Below are 27,168 nucleotides of genomic sequence, written 5' to 3'. Positions count from 1 at the left end.
ATATTGATCAGGTCATACCTCACCACCCATATTGATCAGGTCACACCTCACCACCCATATTGATCAGGTCACACCTCACCACCCATATTGATCAGGTCATACCTCACCCCCATATTGATCAGGTCACACCTCACCACCCATATTGATCAGGTCATACCTCACCACCCATATTGATCAGGTCACACCTCACCACCCATATTGATCAGGTCACACCTCACCCCCCATATTGATCAGGTCATACCTCACCACCCATATTGATCAGGTCACACCTCACCACCCATATTGATCAGGTCACACCTTACCACCCATATTGATCAGGTCATACCTCACCCCCATATTGATCAGGTCACACCTCACCACCCATATTGATCAGGTCATACCTCACCACCCATATTGATCAGGTCACACCTCACCACCCATATTGATCAGGTCACACCTCACCCCCCATATTGATCAGGTCACACCTCACCACCCATATTGATCAGGTCACACCTTACCACCCATATTGATCAGGTCATACCTCACCCCCATATTGATCAGGTCACACCTCACCACCCATATTGATCAGGTCATACCTCACCACCCATATTGATCAGGTCACACCTCACCCCCATATTGATCAGGTCACACCTCACCCCCCATATTGATCAGGTCACACCTCATAACCCATATTGATCAGGTCATACCTCACCCCCATATTGATCAGGTCACACCTCACCCCCCATATTGATCAGGTCACACCTCATAACCCATATTGATCAGGTCACACCTCACCACCCATATTGATCAGGTCATACCTCACCACCCATATTGATCAGGTCACACCTCACCACCCATATTGATCAGGTCATACCTCACCCCCATATTGATCAGGTCACACCTCACCCCCCATATTGATCAGGTCATACCTCACCACCCATATTGATCAGGTCACACCTCACCCCCCATATTGATCAGGTCATACCTCACCACCCATATTGATCAGGTCACACCTCACCACCCATATTGATCAGGTCACACCTCACCACCCATATTGATCAGGTCATACCTCACCCCCATATTGATCAGGTCACACCTCACCCCCATATTGATCAGGTCACACCTCACCCCCATATTGATCAGGTCACACCTCACCACCCATATTGATCAGGTCAAACCTCACCCCCCATATTGATCAGGTCATACCTCACCACACTGACACAAATGCAGCAAACATACTACATCTGAAAGGCCATTAAAAGGACGGTGATCAGTGTTTAGGGGAAATGGGTCATTTAATACAAACTGTTATGCAACGTTTATTGAACTGAACACACAGTAGCAGCAGCGTCAGACAGACACCCCAAAAATAAAAGTCCAGAGACAGGTTTACAAAATAAGAGTCCTTTAATGGTGGGAGATGAACAGATCATATGAAGTGCCTCTTGGCAGATTCAAGCTTACAAAAACACTTCCCCACATGCATACTGGGTAATGTAGTTCCCTGGAACATAGAAGATACAGTGAAGCAGTAAATGGAATGGGGGGGGACTACAAACATGGCAGACAGAGTGGACTGTGCCCTGACTATTTTCCAACCTAAGGGAAAGCCATTTAAATAATCCCATGAGTCAGCCTTCTACGTGTCGGTCTCCTATGAGAGAGTATTGAACACTGGTCTACCACTAACCATCTGACATGTTATCATCGAGAGAGAATAATGCCTTGGCAAACAGAGAAGGGACACGATAAAGTAGGGGTGGAGGGGTAATGGTCCATGTGAACACACAGACTCACACTCATTCGCTCAGTCAGTCAGTCACTAACGACAGGTCTCTTATTTTCACACACACAACGATGTAGCCATGGCAATGGATACAGGGGATAAGGGGTGTTGATGGTGTCAGTGTAAAGTTGCATATAGAACAGAACGGTGTGGGGGGGCTTCTAAGGGTAGTAGGGAGGACAAGAGGGGGTATTTGAGGGGGTGGGATATAGGAGGGGTTTTCCGGGGTGGAGGGGGTGTTCAGGCGGTATTCAGGGGTGATGGGAGTATTCAGGGGGTGATGGAGCTATTCAGGGAGTGGTGGGGTGACGGGGGGTATTCAAGGGGTGATGGGGGTATTCAGGGGGTGATGGGGTGTGATGGGGTATTCAAGGGGTGATGGGGGTATTCAAGGGGTGATGGGGTGTGACGGAGGTATTCAGGGAGTATTCAGGGGTGATGGGGGTATTCAGGGAGTATTCAGGGGGTGATGGGGTGTGACGGAGGTATTCAGGGAGTATTCAGGGGGTGATGGGGGTATTCAGGGAGTATTCAGGGGTGATGGGGTGTGACGGGGGTATTCAGGGAGTATTCAGGGGTGATGGGGTATTCAGGGGTGATGGGGTGTGACGGGGGTATTCAGGGAGTATCAGAGCCTTGTCTCTATCCCGTGCGAAGGATGACGTGAACTCCAGAATCGGTGAACACCGGACCACTCATGTCTCCCACCTTCAGAGCAAAGGACGCATCCTCAAACGGCTTCTGCATCTGACCTGAAACACACACACACCTCTGTCACAACGAAAACAGAAAACTTTGTGCCTGTCTGTGATTGCATGCTTGTGTGTGGGAGTGGATAGTATATTTTCCATTTGACCGTGTGTGTGTGTGTGTGTATGTGTGTGTGTGTGTGTGTGTGTGTGTGTGTGTGTGTGTGTGTGTGTGTGTGTGTGTGTGTGTGTGTGTGTGTGTGTGTGTGTGTGTGTGTGTGTGTGTGTGTGTATGTGTGTGTGTGTGTGTTACCTCTGCCGAACAGTCCCAGGTCTCCTCCGTTGCGTGCGGAGCTGCAGTCACTGAACTGAGAGGCCAGAGCCTCAAACTCCTCCTCTCCTGACTGCATCTGCTCTATGTACTCTGCAACATGTTAACACACACACACACCATGTTATGTAACACTTACACTACAACATGTTAACAACACACAGTGCAACATGTTAATTACACACAGTGCAACATGGTAATTAAACACAGTGCAACATGTTAATTACACACAGCGCAACATGTTAATTAAACAGTGCAACATGTTAATTAAACACAGTGCAACATGGTAATAACACACAGTGCAACAACATGGTAATAACACACAGTGCAACAACATGTTAATAACACACAGTGCAACAACATGTTAATTACACACAGTGCAACAAAATGTTAATTACACACAGTGGAACAAAATGTTAATTACACACAGTGCAACAACATGTTAATTACACACAGTGCAACATGTTAATTACACACAGTGCAACATGGTAATAACACACAGTGCAACATGGTAATTACACACAGTGCAACAACATGTTAATTACACACAGTGCAACAACATGTTAATTACACACAGTGCAACAACATGTTAATTACACACAGTGCAACAACATGTTAATTACACACAGTGCAACATGGTAATTACACACAGTGCAACATGTTAATTACACACAGTGCAACAACATGTTAATTACACACAGTGCAACAACATGTTAATTACACACAGTGCAACAACATGTTAATTACACACAGTGCAACAACATGTTAATTACACACAGTGCAACAACATGTTAATTACACACAGTGCAACAACATGTTAATTACACACAGTGCAACATGTTAATTACACACAGTGCAACATGTTAATTACACACAGTGCAACAACATGGTAATTACACACAGTGCAACAACATGTTAATTACACACAGTGCAACAACATGTTAATTACACACAGTGCAACAACATGTTAATTACACACAGTGCAACAACATGTTAATTACACACAGTGCAACATGGTAATAACACACAGTGCAACAACATGTTAATTACACACAGTGCAACAACATGTTAATTACACACAGTGCAACAACATGTTAATTACACACAGTGCAACATGGTAATTACACACAGTGCAACAACATGTTAATTACACACAGTGCAACATGTTAATTACACACAGTGCAACATGTTAATTACACACAGTGCAACATGTTAATTACACACAGTGCAACATGGTAATTACACACAGTGCAACATGGTAATTACACACAGTGCAACATGGTAATTACACACAGTGCAACATGGTAATTACACACAGTGCAACATGGTAATTACACACAGTGCAACATGGTAATAACACACAGTGCAACATGTTAATTACACACAGTGCAACATGGTAATTACACACAGTGCAACATGGTAATAACACACAGTGCAACAACATGTTAATTACACACAGTGCAACATGTTAATTACACACAGTGCAACATGGTAATTACACACAGTGCAACATGGTAATTACACACAGTGCAACATGGTAATTACACACAGTGCAACATGGTAATTACACACAGTGCAACATGGTAATTACACACAGTGCAACATGGTAATTACACAGTGCAACAACATGTTAATTACACACAGTGCAACATCATGTTAATTACACACAGTGCAACATGGTAATTACACACAGTGCAACATGTTAATTACACACAGTGCAACATGGTAATTACACACAGTGCAACATGGTAATTACACACAGTGCAACATGGTAATTACACACAGTGCAACATGGTAATTACACACAGTGCAACATGTTAATTACACACAGTGCAACATGGTAATTACACACAGTGCAACATGGTAATTACACACAGTGCAACATGTTAATTACACACAGTGCAACATGGTAATTACACACAGTGCAACATCATGTTATATGTATATATTCATGTTGGCCATATACCACAACCCTCAGGCCTTACTGCCTAATTCTATACTATTTATTGCATCTTAGCCCATGTAGCTCGGTCATCGCTCATCCATGTATTTATATGTATATATTGTGATTCCATCCCTTTACTCAGATGTGTGTGTATTAGGCCGTTGTATTGGAATTGTTAGATTACATGTTAGGTATTACTGCAGTCGGAACTAGAAGCACAAGCATTTCACTACACTCACAATAACATCTGCTAACCGTGTGTATGTGACCAATAACATCTGATAACTGTGAATGTGACCAATAACATCCGCTAACCATGTGACCAATAACTTCTGCTAACCATGTGAATGTGACCAATAACATCTGATAACCCTGTGAATGTGACCAATAACATCTGATAACCCTGTGAATGTGACCAATAACATCTGCTAACCGTGTGACCAATAACTTCTGCTAACCATGTGAATGTGACCAATAACATCTGCTAACCGTGTGACCAATAACATCTGCTAACCATGTGAATGTGACCAATAACATCTGCTAACCATGTGACCAATAACATCTGCCAACCGTGTGACCAATAACATCTGCCAACCGTGTGACCAATAACATCTGCTAACCATGTGTATGTGACCAATAACATCTGCTAACCATGTGACCAATAACATCTGCTAACCATGTGACCAATAACATCTGCTAACTGTGTGTATGTGACCAGTAACATCTGCTAACTGTGTGTATGTGACCAATAACATCTGCTAACCATGTGACCAATAACATCTGCTAACTGTGTGTATGTGACCAATAACATCTGCTAACTGTGTGTATGTGACCAATAACATCTGCTAACTGTGTGTATGTGACCAATAACATCTGCTAACCATGTGACCAATAACATCTGCTAACCATGTGACCAATAACATCTGCTAACCATGTGACCAATAACATCTGCTAACCATGTGACCAATAACATCTGCTAACTGTGTGTATGTGACCAGTAACATCTGCTAACTGTGTGTATGTGACCAATAACATCTGCTAACTGTGTGTATGTGACCAATAACATCTGCTAACCATGTCTATGTGACCAATAACATCTGCTAACCGTGTCTATGTGACCAGTAACATCTGCTAACTGTGTGTATGTGACCAGTAACATCTGCTAACTGTGTGTATGTGACCAATAACATCTGCTAACCATGTGACCAATAACATCTGCTAACCATGTGTATGTGACCATTAACATCTGCTAACTGTGTGTATGTGACCAATAACATCTGCTAACCATGTGACCAATAACATCTGCTAACCATGTGACCAATAACATCTGCTAACCATGTGACCAATAACATCTGCTAACCATGTGACCAATAACATCTGCTAACCATGTGACCAATAACATCTGCTAACTGTGTGTATGTGACCAGTAACATCTGCTAACTGTGTGTATGTGACCAATAACATCTGCTAACCATGTGTATGTGACCAATAACATCTGCTAACCATGTGTATGTGACCAATAACATCTGCTAACCGTGTGTATGTGACCAGTAACATCTGCTAACCGTGTGTATGTGACCAGTAACATCTGCTAACTGTGTGTATGTGACCGATAACATCTGCTAACCATGTGACCAATAACATCTGCTAACCATGTGTATGTGACCAGTAACATCTGCTAACCATGTGACCAATAACATCTGCTAACCATGTGACCAATAACATCTGCTAACCATGTGACCAATAACATCTGCTAACCATGTGACCAATAACATCTGCTAACCATGTGACCAATAACATCTGCTAACCATGTGACCAATAACATCTGCTAACTGTGTGTATGTGACCAGTAACATCTGCTAACCATGTGACCAATAACATCTGCTAACCATGTGACCAATAACATCTGCTAACTGTGTGTATGTGACCATTAACATCTGCTAACCATGTGACCAATAACATCTGCTAACTGTGTGTATGTGACCAATAACATCTGCTAACCATGTGACCAATAACATCTGCTAACCATGTGTATGTGACCAATAACATCTGACTTGACATGCACGTAGTTTATCAAACTGTCTCACCATCTCTCTCAACACACCCAGAGATGGTCAAACATTAGATCAAATGTTGTCACACCAACTCTTTCCCCCAACTACTCACTTTGTATGAGGTCGAGGGCCTCCTCTTTGGAGCGTGTGATATTCTCCTCCCTCCAGGAGGACGGGCGACGCGATTGGCTGTGCTTCACCAGGAGGTGGGAACAACGCACCTTGTCTGGCTCGCCACTCCCATCACCTACAATTCAATACAACTTTATTGTCCCCTCCCTTCACAACTGTATTGTCCCCTCCCTTCACAACTGTATTGTCCCCTCCCTTCACAACTGTATTGTCCCCTCCCTTCACAACTGTATTGTCCCCTCCCTTCACAACTGTATTGTCCCCTCCCTTCACAACTGTATTGTCCCCTCCCTTCACAACTGTATTGTCCCCTCCCTTCACAACTGTATTGTCCCCTCCCTTCACAAATGTATTGTCCCCTCCCTTCACAAATGTATTGTCCCCTCCCTTCACCTACAATACAAATGTATTGTCCCCTCCCTTCACAACTGTATTGTCCCCTCCCTTCACAACTGTATTGTCCCCTCCCTTCACAACTGTATTGTCCCCTCCCTTCACAACTGTATTGTCCCCTCCCTTCACAACTGTATTGTCCCCTCCCTTCACAACTGTATTGTCCCCTCCCTTCACAACTGTATTGTCCCCTCCCTTCACAACTGTATTGTCCCCTCCCTTCACAACTGTATTGTCCCCTCCCTTCACCTACAATACAAATGTAGTGTCCCCTCCCTTCACAACTGTATTGTCCCCTCCCTTCACAACTGTATTGTCAACTCCCTTCACCTACAATACAAATGTATTGTCCCCTCCCTTCACAACTGTATTGTCCCCTCCCTTCACCCACAATACCAATGTATTGTCCCCTCCCCTTCACCCACAATACAAATGTATTGTCCCCTCCCTTCACCCACAATACAAATGTATTGTCCCCTCCCTTCACCCACAATACAAATGTATTGTCCCCTCCTTCACCCACAATACAAATGTATTGTCCCCTCCCTTCACCCACAATACAAATGTATTGTCCCCTCCCTTCACCCACAATACAAATGTATTGTCCCCTCCTTCACCCACAATACAAATGTATTGTCCCCTCCCTTCACCCACAATACAAATGTATTGTCCCCTCCTTCACCCACAATACAAATGTATTGTCCCCTCCCTTCACCCACAATACAAATGTATTGTCCCCTCCCTTCACCCACAATACAAATGTATTGTCCCCTCCCTTCACCCACAATACAAATGTATTGTCCCCTCCTTCACCCACAATACAAATGTATTGTCCCCTCCCTTCACCCACAATACAAATGTATTGTCCCCTCCCTTCACCCACAATACAAATGTATTGTCCCCTCCCTTCACCCACAATACAAATGTATTGTCCCCTCCCTTCACCCACAATACAAATGTATTGTCCCCTCCTTCACCCACAATACAAATGTATTGTCCCCTCCTTCACCCACAATACAAATGTATTGTCCCTCCTTCACCCACAATACAAATGTATTGTCCCCTCCTTCACCCACAATACAAATGTATTGTCCCCTCCTTCACCCACAATACAAATGTATTGTCCCTCCTTCACCCACAATACAAATGTATTGTCCCCTCCCTTCACCCACAATACAAATGTATTGTCCCCTCCCTTCACCCACAATACAAATGTATTGTCCCCTCCTTCACCCACAATACAAATGTATTGTCCCCTCCCTTCACCCACAATACAAATGTATTGTCCCCTCCCTTCACCCACAATACAAATGTATTGTCCCCTCCTTCACCCACAATACAAATGTATTGTCCCCTCCTTCACCCACAATACAAATGTATTGTCCCCTCCCTTCACCCACAATACAAATGTATTGTCCCCTCCTTCACCCACAATACAAATGTATTGTCCCTCCTTCACCCACAATACAAATGTATTGTCCCTCCTTCTTCACCCACAATACAAATGTATTGTCCCCTCCCTTCACCCACAATACAAATGTATTGTCCCCTCCCTTCACCCACAATACAAATGTATTGTCCCCTCCCTTCACCCACAATACAAATGTATTGTCCCCTCCCTTCACCCACAATACAAATGTATTGTCCCCTCCCTTCACCCACAATACAAATGTATTGTCCCCTCCCTTCACCCACAATACAAATGTATTGTCCCCTCCCTTCACCCACAATACAAATGTATTGTCCCCTCCTTCACCCACAATACAAATGTATTGTCCCCTCCTTCACCCACAATACAAATGTATTGTCCCCTCCCTTCACCCACAATACAAATGTATTGTCCCCTCCCTTCACCCACAATACAAATGTATTGTCCCCTCCCTTCACCCACAATACAAATGTATTGTCCCCTCCCTTCACCCACAATACAAATGTATTGTCCCCTCCCTTCACCCACAATACAAATGTATTGTCCCCTCCCTTCACCCACAATACAAATGTATTGTCCCCTCCCTTCACCCACAATACAAATGTATTGTCCCCTCCCTTCACCCACAATACAAATGTATTGTCCCCTCCCTTCACCCACAATACAAATGTATTGTCCCCTCCCTTCACCCACAATACAGAAAAACAGTTTTTCCCTCATCACCAATACAACTTAATTGTTCATATGATGCTCCAACAAAGTGTCTTCTTCTCATCCCCCCAAACAGCAGCACACTTCACACAGTAGAGGAGCGGCACACTTCACACAGTAGAGGAGCGGCACACTTCACACAGTAGAGGAGCGGCACACTTCACACACAGTAGAGGAGAGGCACACTTCACACACAGTAGAGGAGCGGCACACTTCACACACAGTAGAGGAGCGGCACACTTCACACACAGTAGAGGAGCGACACACTTCACACACAGTAGAGGAGAGGCACACTTCACACACAGTAGAGGAGCAGCACACTTCACACAGTAGAGAGAAGCAGCACACTTCACACACAGTAGAGAAGAGGCACACTTCACACAGTAGAGGAGCAGCACACTTCACACACAGTAGAGGAGCAGCACACTTCACACACAGTAGAGGAGCAGCACACTTCACACACAGTAGAGGAGCAGCACACTTCACACACAGTAGAGGAGCAGCACTCTTCACACACAGTAGAGGGGCAGCACACTTCACACACAGTAGAGGGGCAGCACACTTCACACACAGTAGAGGAGCAGCACACTTCACACACAGTAGAGGAGCAGCACACTTCACACACAGTAGAGGAGCAGCACACTTCACACACAGTAGAGGAGCAGCACACTTCACACACAGTAGAGGAGCAGCACACTTCACACACAGTAGAGGAGCAGCACACTTCACACACAGTAGAGGAGAGGCACACTTTACACACAGTAGAGGAGAGGCACACTTTACACACTAGAGGAGCAGCACACTTCACACACAGTAGAGGAGCAGCACACTTCACACACAGTAGAGGAGCAGGACACTTCACACACAGTAGAGGAGCAGCACACTTCACACACAGTAGAGGAGCAGCACACTTCACACAGCAGAGAGGCACACTTCACACAGCAGAGGAGAGGCACACTTCACACAGTAGAGGAGTGGCACACTTCGCACAGTAGAGGAGAGGCACACTTCACACAGTAGAGGAGAGGCACACTACACACACAGTAGAGAGAAGCAGCACACTTCACACAGTAGAGGAGAGGAACACTTCACACAGTAGAGGAGAGGCACACTTCACACACAGTAGAAGAGAGGCACATTTCACACACAGTAGAGGAGAGGCACACTTCACACAGTAGAGGAGCAGCACATTTCACACACAGAGGGAGCAGCACACTTCACACACAGCAGAGGAGCAGCACACTTCACACACAGCAAAGGAGCAGCACATTTCACACACAGCAGAGGAGCAGCACACTTCACATAGTAGAGGAGCAGCACACTTCACACAGTAGAGGAGCAGCACACTTCACACAGTAGAGGAGAGACACACTTCACACACAGTAGAGGAGCAGCACACTTCACACACAGTAGAGGAGCAGCACACTTCACACAGCAGAGAGGCACACTTCACACAGCAGAGGAGAGGCACACTTCACACAGTAGAGGAGTGGCACACTTCGCACAGTAGAGGAGAGGCACACTTCACACAGTAGAGGAGAGGCACACTACACACACAGTAGAGAGAAGCAGCACACTTCACACAGTAGAGGAGAGGAACACTTCACACAGTAGAGGAGAGGCACACTTCACACACAGTAGAAGAGAGGCACATTTCACACACAGTAGAGGAGAGGCACACTTCACACAGTAGAGGAGCAGCACATTTCACACACAGCAGAGGAGCAGCACACTTCACACACAGCAGAGGAGCAGCACACTTCACACACAGCAAAGGAGCAGCACATTTCACACACAGCAGAGGAGCAGCACACTTCACATAGTAGAGGAGCAGCACACTTCACACAGTAGAGGAGCAGCACACTTCACACAGTAGAGGAGAGACACACTTCACACACAGTAGAGGAGCAGCACACTTCACACAGTAGAGGAGAGGCACACTTCACACACAGTAGAGGAGCAGCACATTTCACACAGTAGAGGAGCAGCACATTTCACACACAGTAGAGGAGCAGCACAATTCACACAGTAGAGGAGCAGCACACTTCACACACAGTAGAGGAGCAGCACACTTCACACACAGTAGAGGAGCAGCACACTTCACACACAGTAGAGGAGCAGCACACTTCACACACAGTAGAGGAGCAGCACACTTCACACACAGTAGAGGAGCAGCACACTTCACACACAGTAGAGGAGCAGCACACTTCACACACAGTAGAGGAGCAGCACACTTCACACACAGTAGAGGAGCAGCACACTTCACACACAGTAGAGGAGCAGCACACTTCACACACAGTAGAGGAGCAGCACACTTCACACACAGCAGAGGAGCAGCACAGGGTCAAACCATAGTGCAGCGCCCCTGGATGGAGAGAGCCAGTATGCTGTTGGGTTAAGGGCCATCATGTTGTTGGGTTAAGGGCCAGTATGCTGTTGGGTTAAGGGCCAGCATGCTGTTGGGTTAAGGGCCAGCATGCTGTTGGGTTAAGGGCCAGCATGCTGTTGGGTTAAGGGCCAGCATGCTGTTGGGTTAAGGGCCAGTATGCTGTTGGGTTAAGGGCCAGCATGTTGTTGGGTTAAGGGCCAGTATGCTGTTGGGTTAAGGGCCAGCATGCTGTTGGGTTAAGGGCCAGCATGCTGTTGGGTTAAGGGCTAGCATGTTGTTGGGTTAAGGGCCAGCATGCTGTTGGGTTAAGGGCCAGCATGCTGTTGGGTTAAGGGCCAGCATGCTGTTGGGTTAAGGGCCAGCATGCTGTTGGGTTAAGGGCCAGCATGCTGTTGGGTTAAGGGCCAGCATGCTGTTGGGTTAAGGGCCAGCATGCTGTTGGGTTAGGGCCAGCATGCTGTTGGGTTAAGGGCCAGCATGCTGTTGGGTTAAGGGCCAGCATGCTGTTGGGTTAAGGGCCAGCATGCTGTTGGGTTAAGGGCCAGCATGCTGTTGGGTTAAGGGCCAGCATGTTGTTGGGTTAAGGGCCAGCATGTTGTTGGGTTAAGGGCCAGCATGTTGTTGGGTTAGGAGCCAGTATGTTGTTGGGTTAAGGGCCAGCAACCCCCCCCCGTTTAATTTTACAGTGCCCCACCAGGGATTCTAACCGTGACCTGTCAGCTACAGGTCCATCCCCTTAGCTGCTGGGCGACCTACCTGACCCCACCGGACGCTCCCACTGGCTGGCATTGGTGATGTGGTTAAAGTAGTACACTCTACCTAGGAAAGGGAGGAGGGAGAAAGAGGATGGGAGAGGAGGGCGGGAGAGAGGGGGAGGAAGAGGGGGGTGGGGGAGAAGGGAGGGAGAGAGGACAGGGGAGATGGGAGGGAGAGAAAGAGGACGGGGGAGAGAAAGAGGACGGGGAGGGAGAGAATGGAGAGAAAGGACGGGGAGGGAGAGAAAGGACGGGGAGTATGGGAAGAGAGAGGAGAGGTGTTGGTTTGGGGGATGAGAAAGAGGGAGCTGATGCTACAACTTAAGTCCTTTCCTTCATGTGCATTAATCTACACAGATAAGTGTGAACCTACACAGATAAAAGCATGAACCTACACAGATAAAACCATGAACCTACACAGATAAAACCATGAACCTACACAGATAAAACCATGAGCCTACACAGATAAAACCATGAGCCTACACAGATAAAACCATGAGCCTACACAGATAAAAGCAGGGGCCTACACAGATAAAAGCATGAGCCTACACAGATAAAAGCATGAGCATACACAGATAAAAGCATGAGCCTACACAGATAAAAGCATGAGCCTACACAGATAAAAGCATGAGCCTACACAGATAAAAGCATGAGCCTACACAGATAAAAGCATGAGCCTACACAGATAAAAGCATGAACCTACACAGATAAAACCATGAACCTACACAGATAAAAGCATTTTGCTTTAGTCTAATCTCAGTTGGTCGTCTTCAGCCACTTTTAATGATATTATGCTGAAGAAGGCGTTGAGAAAATAAATATTTAACTTCTGCTCACTGGGCAGAAACCCGCCATCCTAACACAGGTGTCGGAATGGTCCCAAGGCGCGGGACAAAATGACGTCATTGTTATGGGCCTTGTTATTTTCTGCTACCTCGCGAGCTGGCGTGAAATGAATGAATGGACATTCATGAATAAACTGACCAACTCAAAATGACGACACCCCATACAACAGTCTATCTTCCAATACATATATTCCTAAGAATTTGATTATGAAATAAGTTACTGTCCAATGCATAGTACGTTGAACAGTTGTCAAAACATGCACGCGCCGTTGCTAGTTAGGCTAGCTTGCTGGGTTAGTCGTGAGGGTAATGACTGGCTAACTAAACAACACCAGATGATAGCTTTTGATACACGCACTAGTCAAACGAATAACCATAAGACACAATTCACAAATAAACATGAGTCACCACCTAACGATGCAACAAGATTACAACCAACCTAGTAGCTAGTTAGCTAGTAATTTAGCTACGTCGCTAACGCTAGCATTTGGGTTCGGGCGGTACTTTGCCATGCAAGTGGTTTGTGCACCAGCGACAAATTGTTCGCGATGATACAGCTAGTTATCGCTCTCAACCTACTGGAACTGCGGCTCATCCGCTTTTCCCACCCGGACGGTAGCTTCTCGTCCTCGCCGTCTGCCATTTTCCCTGCTTGCTTTCAAAACTGTGCAAGTCACTCCTCTGGTGGCTCGTAGATTGCGGCTGTAAGAAAACGTCTGCTGCTGATTCTGTTGTTGCACCTTCCATCCGCCAGGTGTCAAAGAGACATGTTTAGAATATTCTTCACTTTTCTAGAAGGGTTGCTTTTACATGTGTTTTGTTGTTGTTGCATTAGACATGTATTTCTCATGATAAACTACATTGGATTTAATCGAATGGTATGTTGATATCATTTCGGCTGTTTATTCCACTGATCTACAGTATAAAAAAAAAATCCCTTATAGACTGATGTGACCGCATTTGTTATTTCATTGCAACTATTCGCAGCACTTCTGGTTGATTTACGGCATAGCTGAATATTGCAGTGCCCGCCTTCTCTTGACATGTCACCCTATGAGAGGCCTTGACGTCGCCACGTCAATCATCCGTTTAGATGTTTCATTGGTGCGTTTTCTCGTTGTACACAAAGCGGAACGCTTTACGACTACACAGGCTGAAACGATTCTGACTTTCGCTAACGACTAGCTATCAATAAGGTAATATCTGTACTTATACGGTATTTTATCAATGGTATAGACCAATAAACGTGAGGAAACTTCAATATCTAAGACGTAATGCTTTATTTAATTTTTTCAGTGGTTGTTGATTAAGCGCTAACTAGCTCTGCTAACATTAGCCAACTCCACATGACAACATAACGTTTATTGTCCTTGCTGTTATGTTAGCTGCTAAGTAACATTACATTATTGGAGTTGTAATGACAAACAACTGGAACATCATCCTTATATTGCAATCACCACTGTTGTGTAAACAACTAAAGTTCGCAAGTTAGTTTAAACTGTGTGCTGTTTCACGCCACTTCGATACGAAGTGATTTTCGCAGCAGGTTATGAGAGCATTTTTCGCTAACCCGTCTTAACCTCAGTCTCCTAACCGACTACGTTAATTATCCTAACCCGCTTTAAGTTCTGACCTGCTACGAAAAAGTCGCTTCCATATCGAAGTTGTTTGAAAATAGTGTTTATCGTATGTTGACGGTGTCGTCATACTGTACCGCTGTCTCAACCAACTCTCCCCGTCTCTCTCTGCGGATCAGGATGATTGAGGTGGTTTGCAATGATCGGCTGGGCAAGAAGGTCCGGGTGAAGTGCAAGTATCCTTTTACTAAGCTGACCACCATGCTAGTCTTACAGCACAGACTAGCCTACGCCATTCACAGACTGCATCTGATTTAGCGCCTATTGGCGATAGTAACACACTGTTACAATAGTATGTGAATACCCCTTCAAATGAGTGGATTCGGCTATTTCTGCCACGCCCGCTGCTGACGGGTGTATAAAATCGAGCGCACCGCCATGCAATCTCCATAGACAAACATTGGCAGTAGAATGACCTTACTGAAGAGCTCAGTGACTTTCAATGTGGCATCATCATAGGATGCCACCTTTCCAACAAGTAAGTTAGTCAAATTCCTGCCTTGCTCTAGCTGTCCCGGCCGCGAAGTGGTAAGCCATACAAGCTCACAGAACGGGACCGCTGCAGCGCGTTAAAAATTGTCCTCGGTTGCAACACTTACTTCCGAGTTCCAAACTGCCTCAGCAAGAACTGTTCGTCAGGAGCTTCACGAAATGGGTTTCCATGGCCGAGCAGCCACACATAACCCTAAGATCACTATGATGCCCAGCGTCGGCTGGAATGGTGGAAAGCTCGCCACCATTGGGCCGGCGCAGTGGAAATGCCTTTTCTGGAGTGATGAATCACGCTTCACCATCTGGCAGTCCGACCGTTTTGGTGCATAGTTATTCTGCCCTTGAGTTGCGTTCCCATGCAAAACTAGACAGATAGCTAACAACTAAGTCTTCAATAAAACTCCCAAGGCGTGACTTTTCTTGAATGAATATATTGAAAACGTTTATGTTGTGAAACTGCAAAATACAGAAAAGAATATACTTTAGTGTTCAATTCACACCGACATACTACCGACATACTGTAGCTGTACATTAAACATTTGAAGTTGCATAAATACAAACCACGTGCTAAGGTACCATGCATCTGGCATGATGCCAAACCATATAGCTAATTGTTAACCATATGGTAATTGCTCCTTTCATTACTCTAATAATGTATAACCATCTATGTAGAATAACAAAGCACATTACACTAGAAACAGTAACAAAACTACAGTATTGTATATTTTACAATTCGTTTGCATGACGCATGAGCAAAGTAATACAGCTAACGACATACACAAAAGGCATTGCAATTTGTGAGTAAATGCAACCAACATTGATATGTAAGAAACTCTATCAATAACAAGATTATCATCATTAGCTAAATGCTTGAATTGAACTTACAAACAAATATTTTTCCAAGGCTGAAGCGTGACAAGAAATAACTACATTGAAAGACCTGCACCGTAGCCTTGTTTGTAGCTGCTCTATGCGTGCAAAACAAATTCTGAACTTCCTGTTTGCGTCGTCTCTCTAAGTACCAGAAAGCGCCACTAGGGGGCAAATAACACCATTGAACACAATGAAAATCCAATTTAACCATTGTAATAAAATAATCTGTTATCTTCTAACAGGATGGCAGCACAATAGTGCCAACTGTAAAGTGGAGGAGGAGTAATAGTCTGGAACTGTTTTTCATGGTTCGGGCCCCTTAGTTCCAGTGAAGGGAAATCTTAACACTACAGCACACAATGACATTCTAGACGATTCTGTGCTTCCAACTCTGTCTCAACAGTTTTGGGAAGTCCCTCTCCTGTTTCAGCTGGACAATGCTCCCGTGCACAACGAGGTTCATACCGACATTGTTTGTTGAGATCGTTTTGGAAGAACTTGACTGGCCTGCACAGAGCCCTGACCTCAACCCCCATGGGATGAATTGGAACGCCGACTGCCCAACATCAGTCCCCGACCTCACTAGTGCTCTTGTGGCTGAATGGAAGCAAACCGCCGCAGCAATGTTCCAACATCTAGTGGAAGCCTTCCCAGAAGAGCGGAGGCTGTTATAGCAGCAATGTTCCAACATCTAGTGGAAAGCCTTCCCAGAAGAGCGGAGGCTGTTATAGCAGCAAAGGGGAGACCAACTCCATATTAATGACCATGATTTTGGAATGAGATGTTCGACGAGCAGGTGTCCACATACTTTTTATTTTATCCCAGACGCTCGTTCTGAACGTTAAAATGCATCGTTGTGATATTAGCAAGACATCATTTAAAAAAAAGTAAAGGCTAAATTACTACAGATCTTTTTCGAGGGTTAGGGTTATATAGATTTAGATGCTGAACCTTCAGAGGTTGCAGGCATAGACACACTATACCAACATGTCGTTATAGCAGTCATCTGTGTACAGCCTTAACCCTTTCCAGCTCAGAAGACACTATAGGAGACCTGAAGAAGCTCATCGCTGCCCAAACAGGCACACGGTGGGACAAGATCGTACTCAAGAAATGGTGAGAAAGAAATGAACAGTCCCTAGCATACAAACCAGTGACGAGTCACTTCCCTAGCATACGAACCAGTGACGAGTCACTTCCCTAGCCTACGGACCAGTGACGAGTCACTTCCCTAGCCTACGGACCAGTGACGAGTCACTTCCCTAGCCTACGGACCAGTGACGAGTCACTTCCCTAGCCTACGGACCAGTGACGAGTCACTTCCCTAGCCTACGGACCAGTGACGAGTCACTTCCCTAGCCTACGGACCAGTGACGAGTCACTTCCCTAGCCTACGGACCAGTGACGAGTCACTTCCCTAGCCTACGGACCAGTGACGAGTCACTTCCCTAGCCTACGGACCAGTGACGAGTCACTTCCCTAGCCTACGGACCAGTGACGAGTCACTTCCTAGCCTACGGACCAGTGACGAGTCACTTCCCTAGCCTACGGACCAGTGACGAGTCACTTCCCTAGCCTACGGACCAGTGACGAGTCACTTCCCTAGCCTACGGACCAGTGACGAGTCACTTCCCTAGCCTACGGACTTTTATTCCGTATTTATTTATTTATTTAACTATACAAGTCAGTTAGGAACAAATGATTATCTACAATGACGGCCGACTGAGGCCAAACCCGGACGGCGCTGGGCCAGTAGTGCGTCACCCTACGTGACTTCCACTTCCTGTCACGGTGTGATTCAAATGTATTTATAAAGCCCTTCTTACATCAGCTGATATCTCAACGTGCTGTACAGAAACCCAGCCTAAAACCCCACACTGCAAGCAATGCAGGTGTAGAGGCCTGGAATCGAACCAGGGTCTGTAGTGACGCCTCTAGCACTGAGATGTAGTTAATTATTTCTTTAATCATCTATTGTTCACCTAATACCTTTTATTATTTTTGGGACTTAAAAATTGCACTGTTGGTCAGAGCCTGTAAATATGTCACTGTTGGTTAGAGCCTGTAAGTAAGTGATTCACTGTTGGTTAGAGCCTGTAAGTAAGTGATTCACTGTTGGTTAGAGCCTGTAAGTATGTCACTGTTGGTCCGAGCCTGTAAGTAAGTCACTGTTGGTCAGAGCCTGTAAATGTGTCACTGTTGGTTAGAGCCTGTAAGTAAGTCACTGTTTGTCAGAGCCTGTAAGTAAGTCACTGTTTGTCAGAGCCTGTAAGTAAGTCACTGTTGGTCAGAGCCTGTAAGTAAGTCACTGTTGGTTAGAGCCTGTAAGTAAGTCACTGTTGGTCAGAGCCTGTAAGTAAGTCACTGTTGGTCAGAGCCTGTAAGTAAGTCACTGTTGGTCAGAGCCTGTAAGTAAGTCACTGTTGGTCAGAGCCTGTAAGTAAGTCACTGTTGGTTAGAGCCTGTAAATATGTCACTGTTGGTTAGAGCCTGTAAGTAAGTGCAGTGCCTTGCGAAAGTATTCGGCCCCCTTGAACTTTGCAACCTTTTGCCACATTTCAGGCTTCAAACATAAAGATATAAAACTGTATTTTTTTGTGAAGAATCAACAACAAGTGGGACACAATCATGAAGTGGAATGACATTTTATTGGATATTTCAAACTTTTTTAACAAATCAAAAACTGAAAAATTGGGCGTGCAAAATTATTCAGCCCCCTTAAGTTAATACTTTGTAGCGCCAGCTTTTGCTGCGATTACAGCTGTAAGTCGCTTGGGGTATGTCTCTGACATTTTTTCCCATTCCTCCTTGCAAAACAGCTCGAGCTCAGTGAGGTTGGATGGAGAGCATTTGTGAAAAGCAGTTTTCAGTTCTTTCCACAGATTCTCGATTGGATTCAGGTCTGGACTTTGACTTGGCCATTCTAACACCTGGATATGTTTATTTTTGAACCATTCCATTGTAGATTTTGGTTTATGTTTTGGCTCATTGTCTTGTTGGAAGACAAATCTCCGTCCCAGTCTCAGGTCTTTTGCAGACTCCATCAGGTTTTCTTCCAGAATGGTCGTGTATTTGGCTCCATCCATCTTCCCATCAATTTGAACCATCTTCCCTGTCCCTGCTGAAGAAAAGCAGGCCCAAACCATGATGCTGCCACCACCATGTTTGACAATGGGGATGGTGTGTTCAGGGTGATGAGCTGTGTTGCTTTTACGCCAAACATAACGTTTTGCATTGTTGCCAAAAAGTTCAATTTTGGTTTCATCTGACCAGAGCACCTTCTTCCACATGTTGGGTGTGTCTCCCGGGTGGCTTGTGGCAAACTTTAAACAACACTTTTTATGGATATCTTTAAGAAATGGCTTTCTTCTTGTCACTCTTCCATAAAGGCCAGATTTGTGCAATATACGACTGATTGTTGTCCTATGGACAGAGTGTCCCACCTCAGCTGTAGATCTCTGCAGTTCATCCAGAGTGATCATGGGCCTCTTGGCTGCATCTCTGATCAGTCTTCTCCTTGTATGAGCTGAAAGTTTAGAGGGACGGCCAGGTCTTGGTAGATTTGCTGTGGTCTGATACTCCTTCCATTTCAATATTATCGCTTGCACAGTGCTCCTTGGGATGTTTAAAGCTTGGGAAATATTTTTGTATCCAAATCCGGCTTTAAACTTCTTCACAACAGTATCTCGGACTTGCCTGGTGTGTTCCTTGTTCTTTATGATGCTCTCTTTGCTTTTAACGGACCTCTGAGACTATCACAGTGCAGGTGCATTTATACGGAGACTTGATTACACACAGGTGGATTGTATTTATCATCATTAGTCATTTAGGTCAACATTGGATCATTCAGAGATCCTCACTGAACTTCTGGAGAGAGTTTGCTGCACTGAAAGTAAAGGGGCTGAATAATTTTGCACACCCAATTTTTCAGTTTTTGATTTGTTAAAAAAGTTTGAAATATCCAATAAATGTCGTTCCACTTCATGATTGTGTCCCACTTGTTGTTGATTCTTCACAAAAAATACAGTTTTATATCTTTATGTTTGAAGCCTGAAATGTGGCAAAAGGTCGCAAAGTTCAAGGGGGCCGAATACTTTCGCAAGGCACTGTATGTCACTGTTAGTCAGAGCCTGTAAGTAAGTCACTGTTGGTTAGAGCCTGTAAGTAAGTCACTGTTGGTTAGAGCCTGTAAGTAAGTCACTGTTGGTTAGAGCCTGTAAGTAAGTCACTGTTGGTTAGAGCCTGTAAGTAAGTCACTGTTGGTTAGAGCCTGTAAGTAAGTCACTGTTGGTTAGAGCCTGTAAGTAAGTCACTGTTGGTTAGAGCCTGTAAGTAAGTAAGTCACTGTTGGTTAGAGCCTGTAAGTAAGTAAGTCACTGTTGGTTAGAGCCTGTAAGTAAGTAAGTCACTGTTGGTCAGAGCCTGTAAGTAAGTATGTCACTGTTGGTTAGAGCCTGTCAATATGTCACTGTTGGTCAGAGCCTGTAAGTAAGTCACTGTTGGTCAGAGCCTGTAAGTAAGTCACTGTTGGTCAGAGCCTGTAAGTAAGTCACTGTTGGTTAGAGCCTGTAAGTAAGTCACTGTTGGTCAGAGCCTGTAAGTAAGTCACTGTTGGTTAGAGCCTGTAAATATGTCACTTGGTTAGAGCCTGTAAATATGTCACGTGACAAACTTTGATTTAGATCGCTGCTTCACTCGGAAACTTGTTAGTTGTGGCATATTTGGAACCAGTGACGAGTCACTTCTCCTTCTCTTCCTCCTGTGTATATTTCAGACTGTTCTCTGTGTCGTCTACGTTTGTATTCAGGGTAACGTGTTAGAATATTAAGGTATAAATGTAGAACCTACAAGCCTCTGTGACATGTAGAATAAGGAATCACGTCATTTCTATCTGAAACGTTCCGGAAGGAAGCTGGTCGAGGCTGTGTTCTTCCTCTGTGACATGTAGAATAAGGAATCATGTCATTTCTATCTGAAACGTTCCGGAAGGAAGCTGGTCGAGGCTGTGTTCTTCCTCTGTGACATGTACAATAAGGAATCATGTCATTTCTATCTGAAACGTTCCGGAAGGAAGCTGGTCGAGGCTGTGTTCTTCCTCTGTGACATGTACAATAAGGAATCATGTCATTTCTATCTGAAACGTTCCGGAAGGAAGCTGGTCGAGGCCGTGTTCTTCCTCTGTGACTAACTTCCTGTTTTCTCCTCTCAGGTACACCATATTCAAGGACCACGTGTCTCTGGGAGACTGTATCCTTTTTGAGCCCTCGGAAGTGCAGTTTCACTGTTTGACCACCGGATGGCGTTTTATTGTCGTGAGTCTCGTCCAGGAGGCACAACTGGGCCATTTCCCCTTAGACATAGCAGCGGCAAAGTCAAACGGGGCTATATTGTTTTCATGCATTTTTACAATAATGAGCTTTTTGGTGTTTTAAATTAGGGTTAGGCATTAGGTTCAACAGTGTGTTAGGCATTAGGTTCAACAGTGTGTTAGGCATTAGGTTCAACAGTGTGTTAGGCATTAGGTTCAACAGTGTGTTAGGCATTAGGTTCAACAGTGTGTTAGGCATTAGGTTCAACAGTGTGTTAGGCATTAGGTTCAACAGTGTGTTAGGCATTAGGTTCAACAGTGTGTTAGGCATTAGGTTCAACAGTGTGTTAGGCATTAGGTTCAACAGTGTGTTAGGCATTAGGTTCAACAGTGTGTTAGGCATTAGGTTCAACAGTGTGTTAGGCATTAGGTTCAACAGTGTGTTAGGCATTAGGTTCAACAGTGTGTTAGGCATTAGGTTCAACAGTGTGTTAGGCATTAGGTTCAACAGTGTGTTAGGCATTAGGTTCAACAGTGTGTTAGGCATTAGGTTCAACAGTGTGTTAGGCATTAGGTTCAACAGTGTGTTAGGCATTAGGTTCAACAGTGTGTTAGGCATTAGGTTCAACAGTGTGTTAGGCATTAGGTTCAACAGTGTGTTAGGCATTAGGTTCAACAGTGTGTTAGGCATTAGGTTCAACAGTGTGTTAGGCATTAGGTTCAACAGTGTGTTAGGCATTAGGTTCAACAGTGTGTTAGGCATTAGGTTCAACAGTGTGGTTAAATTAGGGTTGGGCATTAGGTTCAACAGTGTGTTAGGCATTAGGTTCAACAGTGTGTTAGGCATTAAGTTCAACAGTGTGTTAGGCATTAGGTTCAACAGTGTGTTAGGCATTAGGTTCAACAGTGTGTTAGGCATTAGGTTCAACAGGGTGTTAGGCATTAGGTTCAACAGGGTGTTAGGCATTAGGTTCAACAGGGTGTTAGGCATTAGGTTCAACAGGGTGTTAGGCATTAGGTTCAACAGGGTGTTAGGCATTAGGTTCAACAGGGTGTTAGGCATTAGGTTCAACAGGGTGTTAGGCATTAGGTTCAACAGGGTGTTAGACATTAGGTTCAACAGGGTGTTAGGCATTAGGTTCAACAGGGTGTTAGGCATTAGGTTCAACAGGGTGTTAGGCATTAGGTTCAACAGGGTGTTAGGCATTAGGTTCAACAGGGTGTTAGGCATTAGGTTCAACAGGGTGTTAGGCATTAGGTTCAACAGGGTGTTAGGCATTAGGTTCAACAGGGTGTTAGGCATTAGGTTCAACAGGGTGTTAGGCATTAGGTTCAACAGGGTGTTAGGCATTAGGTTCAACAGGGTGTTAGGCATTAGGTTCAACAGGGTGTTAGGCATTAGGTTCAACAGGGTGTTAGGCATTAGGTTCAACAGGGTGTTAGGCATTAGGTTCAACAGGGTGTTAGGCATTAGGTTCAACAGGGTGTTAGGCATTAGGTTCAACAGGGTGTTAGGCATTAGGTTCAACAGGGTGTTAGGCATTAGGTTCAACAGGGTGTTAGGCATTAGGTTCAACAGGGTGTTAGGCATTAGGTTCAACAGGGTGTTAGGCATTAGGTTCAACAGGGTGTTAGGCATTAGGTTCAACAGGGTGTTAGGCATTAGGTTCAACAGGGTGTTAGGCATTAGGTTCAACAGGGTGTTAGGCATTAGGTTCAACAGGGTGTTAGGCATTAGGTTCAACAGGGTGTTAGGCATTAGGTTCAACAGGGTGTTAGGCATTAGGTTCAACAGGGTGTTAGGCATTAGGTTCAACAGGGTGTTAGGCATTAGGTTCAACAGGGTGTTTTAAATTAGGGTTAGTCATTATGTTCAACAGTGTGGTTAGGGTTAGGCATTAGGTTCAACAGTTTGGTTAGGCATTAGGTTCAACAGGGTGGTTAGGCATTAGGTTCAACAGTTTGGTTAGGGTTAGGCATTAGGTTCAACAGGGTGGTTAAGTGTGAAATCAGATTGGAGGACTTTGTGGCTGTGCCAGCTAGTGAGCACTGTAGAGCTGCCTCCAGAACAACATTCATGACTAAGAATGCTCAAACAGCTGTTTAACCAGGAGGAAATAGAACACTATTGAGCCCTTAGAACAGCATTCATGACGGAGAATGCTCAAACAGCTGTTTAACCAGGAGGAAATAGAACACTATTGAGCCCTTAGAACAGCAGTTTCACTCTGACCAGGGAGGAATCTGTAAACTGGGCGATACTGAGCCAACATGTCTGCTTTCCTTCCAGGCTTTGCTACTGTTAGATATAGTAAGGAGAGAGAAACAAACCGCAACATTTGAATGTCTCCTCCTCACTTTATCTGATGGTTATTGTCAGAGTGGGTTTCTACATGTAAGCAACGTTTTTGTTATTGAGAAATGCTGTTGGTGAAGTATTGCCTTGAAAGTGAGGAGTTTCCTGGTTTAGTTCATTATATTGAGGGACACTCGGGGAAATGATTTGGTTGTGCAACTCGAGACATTTGACACACACACAAACACACACACAAACACACACACACACGGTACATCTGGCATATGGATGGTGTTTGTGTGGGACTATTGATCATCACCACCACCACCATTGTTCTCCTTAACTCACCTGTCTGCAGATGAGATCCACGATGGGCAGAACCTGGAGCTGTACTACCAGTAGAAGACTGAGGACACACCACACACACACACCTATGTATTAACAAGGCTTGAGTTTGTTGATCATTGGATCAGGGTTTTGCGGAGACATTGATGATGTTCTAGTGATGAAATGTTTTGATATTGTTTGGAAATAAAAACAAATATTTATATTAGTTTAATTTGTCTCCATCTCTAACTGGCTTTATTATCTGGAAGTGTCCCACACAGCACCCTATTCCCTTTATAGTGCACTACTATAGATCAGATCCCTATATAGTGCACTACTATAGACCAGATCCCTTTTATAGAACACTACTATAGACCAGATCCCTTTTATAGAACACTACTATAGACCAGATCCCTTTTATAGAACACTACTATAGACCAGATCCCTTTATAGTGCACTACTATAGACCAGATCCCTTTATAGTGCACTACTATAGACCAGATAGTTGACTACATTGAAATGGTGGAAGCCCTCACATGACAGAGACAGACCACGTGGTGCGTCAGAGGTTTTATTCACAGCAGAAACATTGAATCGGTGCATTGAGTTCTACACACAGGAGGAAGCCAGGGGTCCCTCCACGTTAACACGTCTGACCAGGGCTGTATCTGTGTGTAGTGTAGTGGGGGGGTCATAGAGATTGTAAAGAGGCCGTATCACATTGTATCCATCCCACTACGGCGTCTGTGACATCATGGGCATCGCCATTGTATCCGTCCCACTACGGCGTCTGTGACATCATGGGCAGCGCCATTGTATCCGTCCCACTACGGCGTCTGTGACATCATGGGCAGCGCCATTGTATCCGTCCCACTACGGCGTCTGTGACATCATGGGCAGCGCCATTGTATCCTTCCCACTACGGCGTCTGTGACATCATGGGCAGTGCCATTGTATCCGTCCCACTACGGCGTCTGTGACATCATGGGCAGTGCCATTGAGGCCATTTTGAAGTAGTCCCATTTTCTTCTCCACGATTGGCTGATACCTCCTGATGACCCGGGCTGCACATGACTCCCAACTGGGTCACCAGTAGGGATCAGCCAATGAAGTTGGAAGTCCCAGCCAGTTGACTACATTGAAATGGTGGAAGCCCTCAATGGTGCTGCCCCGTGCTAATACAACCTTTTGGCCACTAGAGGCCTCTATCATTCTCTATGGTGGTGGTAAAGCCTCTATCATTGTCTATGGTGGTGGTAAAGCCTCTATCATTCTCTATGGTGGTGGTAAAGCCTCTATCATTCTCTATGGTGGTGGTAAAGCCTCTATCATTCTCTATGGTGGTGGTAAAGCCTCTATCATTCTCTATGGTGGTGGTAAAGCCTCTATCATTCTCTATGGTGGTGGTAAAGCCTCTATCATTCTCTATGGTGGTGGTAAAGCCTCTATCATTCTCTATGGTGGTGGTAAAGCCTCTATCATTCTCTATGGTGGTGGTAAAGCCTCTATCATTCTCTATGGTGGTGGTAAAGCCTCTATCATTCTCTATGGTGGTGGTAAATCTTCCACCATATTGCCTCTATCTTGCAGATCAAACATTTAACGCCTCCACGCAGTCTTTTTATTTTTTTTATTTTAAATCATCACTGGATGTCTAATAAATCACTGTGTTTACTTCATGAAAATAACTTCAAATAAATGTTTTATAATTTATTTCCCTGAGCCTCCTTCAGCCATCGGAATGCTCTGTCTGCTCTGTCGGTGTGTTGATAAAAATGTAAATATATTTACATGCACAGCTCTGATTGGCGGATAGGATTGTCTAGACTCTAGAGCAGGGATGGGCAACTCCAGTCCTCGGGGGCCTGATTGGTGTCACACTTTAGCCCCAGCTAAGACACCTGACTCCAGTAATGCAATGATCACGTTCTTCAGTTCAGAACACAGCCAGTCTAATCAGCTGTGTTTGCTAGGGAAACAGTGGGACTGGAGTTGCCCATCTCTGCACTAGAGCCTACCCTGCTTACCCCTTCAAAGTAGGTGGAGACATATGCAAATAAAAGATGACTGGTCATTGGTCAGAAAAATCTGATCAGATTGTGATGTCATGCTGTGGGTCAAAAACTCCATCCCACCTGAACAGGCTGAAATTCCAAGCATTGATTTCAAAATAAAAAAAATACAATTTCAGAGTGTTACTTCAACTTCAATTTTTTTTTAAACTAAACAGTAAAATCACATTTTTGACTGCACCGGTTAGGGGCATTGGAAGGGGTAGGGATTGAATTGGGACACACTGTCTCTTTCACACACAGGTGTGACAGTGAGGAGACATCAGCAGTAGTCACACCGGTGAAGGTGTGAGGCGACATCAGCAGTATTCAGAGTAATCCTCTTCTACATAGTTAGCTGGGAACAGACCGACCTACAGACAGAGAGACAGGAGTTAGCTGGGAACAGACCGACCTACAGACAGAGAGACAGGAGTTAGCTGGGAACAGACCGACCTACAGACAGAGAGACAGGAGTTAGCTGGGAACAGACCGACCTACAGACAGAGAGACAGGAGTTAGCTGGGAACAGACCGACCTACAGACAGAGAGACAGGAGTTAGCTGGGAACAGACCGACCTACAGACAGAGAGACAGGAGTTAGCTGGGAACAGACCGACCTACAGACAGAGAGACAGGAGTTAGCTGGGAACAGACCGACCTACAGACAGAGAGACAGGAGTTAGCTGGGAACAGACCGACCTACAGACAGAGAGACAGGAGTTAGCTGGGAACAGACCGACCTA

At 45.0% G+C, this 27,168-nt stretch overlaps 3 protein-coding genes across 16 annotated transcripts in view; 1 reads left to right on the top strand and 2 right to left on the bottom strand.

Annotated features, from left to right (window-relative positions):
- Window positions 1-1,367: 1,367 nt before the first annotated feature.
- Window positions 1,368-14,402, bottom strand: LOC124018432 (peptidyl-prolyl cis-trans isomerase NIMA-interacting 1-like). Its single transcript, XM_046333753.1, has 5 exons — window positions 14,018-14,402; window positions 12,595-12,657; window positions 6,897-7,031; window positions 2,768-2,878; window positions 1,368-2,517 (listed from the first exon to the last, which is right to left on the bottom strand). Exons 1-5 carry the CDS (start codon window positions 14,079-14,081, stop codon window positions 2,408-2,410), a joined length of 483 nt encoding a protein of 160 aa, XP_046189709.1. The 5' UTR covers window positions 14,082-14,402; the 3' UTR covers window positions 1,368-2,407.
- A 130-nt stretch (window positions 14,403-14,532) lies between these two features.
- On the top strand, window positions 14,533-24,603 carry LOC124018435 (ubiquitin-like protein 5). 2 transcript variants are annotated; one of them, XM_046333755.1, is made up of 5 exons: window positions 14,533-14,634; window positions 15,195-15,251; window positions 17,473-17,556; window positions 21,650-21,687; window positions 24,403-24,603. In XM_046333755.1, the coding sequence occupies exons 2-5, from the start codon at window positions 15,196-15,198 to the stop codon at window positions 24,444-24,446; spliced, it is 222 nt and encodes a 73-aa protein (XP_046189711.1). In that variant the 5' UTR covers window positions 14,533-14,634; window position 15,195; the 3' UTR covers window positions 24,447-24,603. The 2 variants fall into 2 exon arrangements, with proteins under 2 accessions (XP_046189711.1, XP_046189712.1); XM_046333756.1 differs by lacking the exon at window positions 14,533-14,634 and adding an exon at window positions 14,650-14,709.
- A 1,384-nt stretch (window positions 24,604-25,987) lies between these two features.
- The window catches only part of LOC124018429 (proto-oncogene vav-like), an 85,040-nt gene continuing 83,859 nt past the window's right edge, over window positions 25,988-27,168 (bottom strand). For all 13 annotated transcript variants that reach the window (XM_046333750.1, XM_046333749.1, XM_046333741.1 and 10 more), the window contains exon 27: window positions 25,988-26,796. In XM_046333750.1, the coding sequence (XP_046189706.1) occupies window positions 26,743-26,796 (54 nt within the window). In that variant the 3' untranslated portion in view covers window positions 25,988-26,742. The remainder of the gene's footprint in view (window positions 26,797-27,168) is intronic.

This window comes from Oncorhynchus gorbuscha, unplaced genomic scaffold (genome assembly GCF_021184085.1).
Source record: "Oncorhynchus gorbuscha isolate QuinsamMale2020 ecotype Even-year unplaced genomic scaffold, OgorEven_v1.0 Un_scaffold_510, whole genome shotgun sequence".
In the NCBI taxonomy this organism is placed as follows: Eukaryota; Metazoa; Chordata; class Actinopteri; order Salmoniformes; family Salmonidae; genus Oncorhynchus; species Oncorhynchus gorbuscha.
Note: the sequence above shows the minus strand (reverse complement) of the source record. Positions and strands in the feature narration are given on the sequence as shown.

Bases quoted from the DNA above. Each gene is read 5' to 3' on its own strand.
- LOC124018432 (XM_046333753.1), bottom strand. From the start codon at position 14,081: ATGGCAGACGGCGAGGACGAGAAGCTACCGTCCGGGTGGGAAAAGCGG. The intron at 7,032-12,594 runs GTAGGTCGCCCA...ATTGAATTGTAG, and splicing joins GGAGCGTCCGGTGGGGTCAG to GTGATGGGAGTGGCGAGCCA. The intron at 2,518-2,767 runs GTAACACACACA...TGTGTGTTTCAG, and splicing joins CCTGGGACTGTTCGGCAGAG to GTCAGATGCAGAAGCCGTTT.
- LOC124018435 (XM_046333755.1), top strand. From the start codon at position 15,196: ATGATTGAGGTGGTTTGCAATGATCGGCTGGGCAAGAAGGTCCGGGTG. The intron at 17,557-21,649 runs GTGAGAAAGAAA...TTCTCCTCTCAG, and splicing joins AAGATCGTACTCAAGAAATG to GTACACCATATTCAAGGACC. The intron at 21,688-24,402 runs GTATCCTTTTTG...ACCTGTCTGCAG, and splicing joins CCACGTGTCTCTGGGAGACT to ATGAGATCCACGATGGGCAG.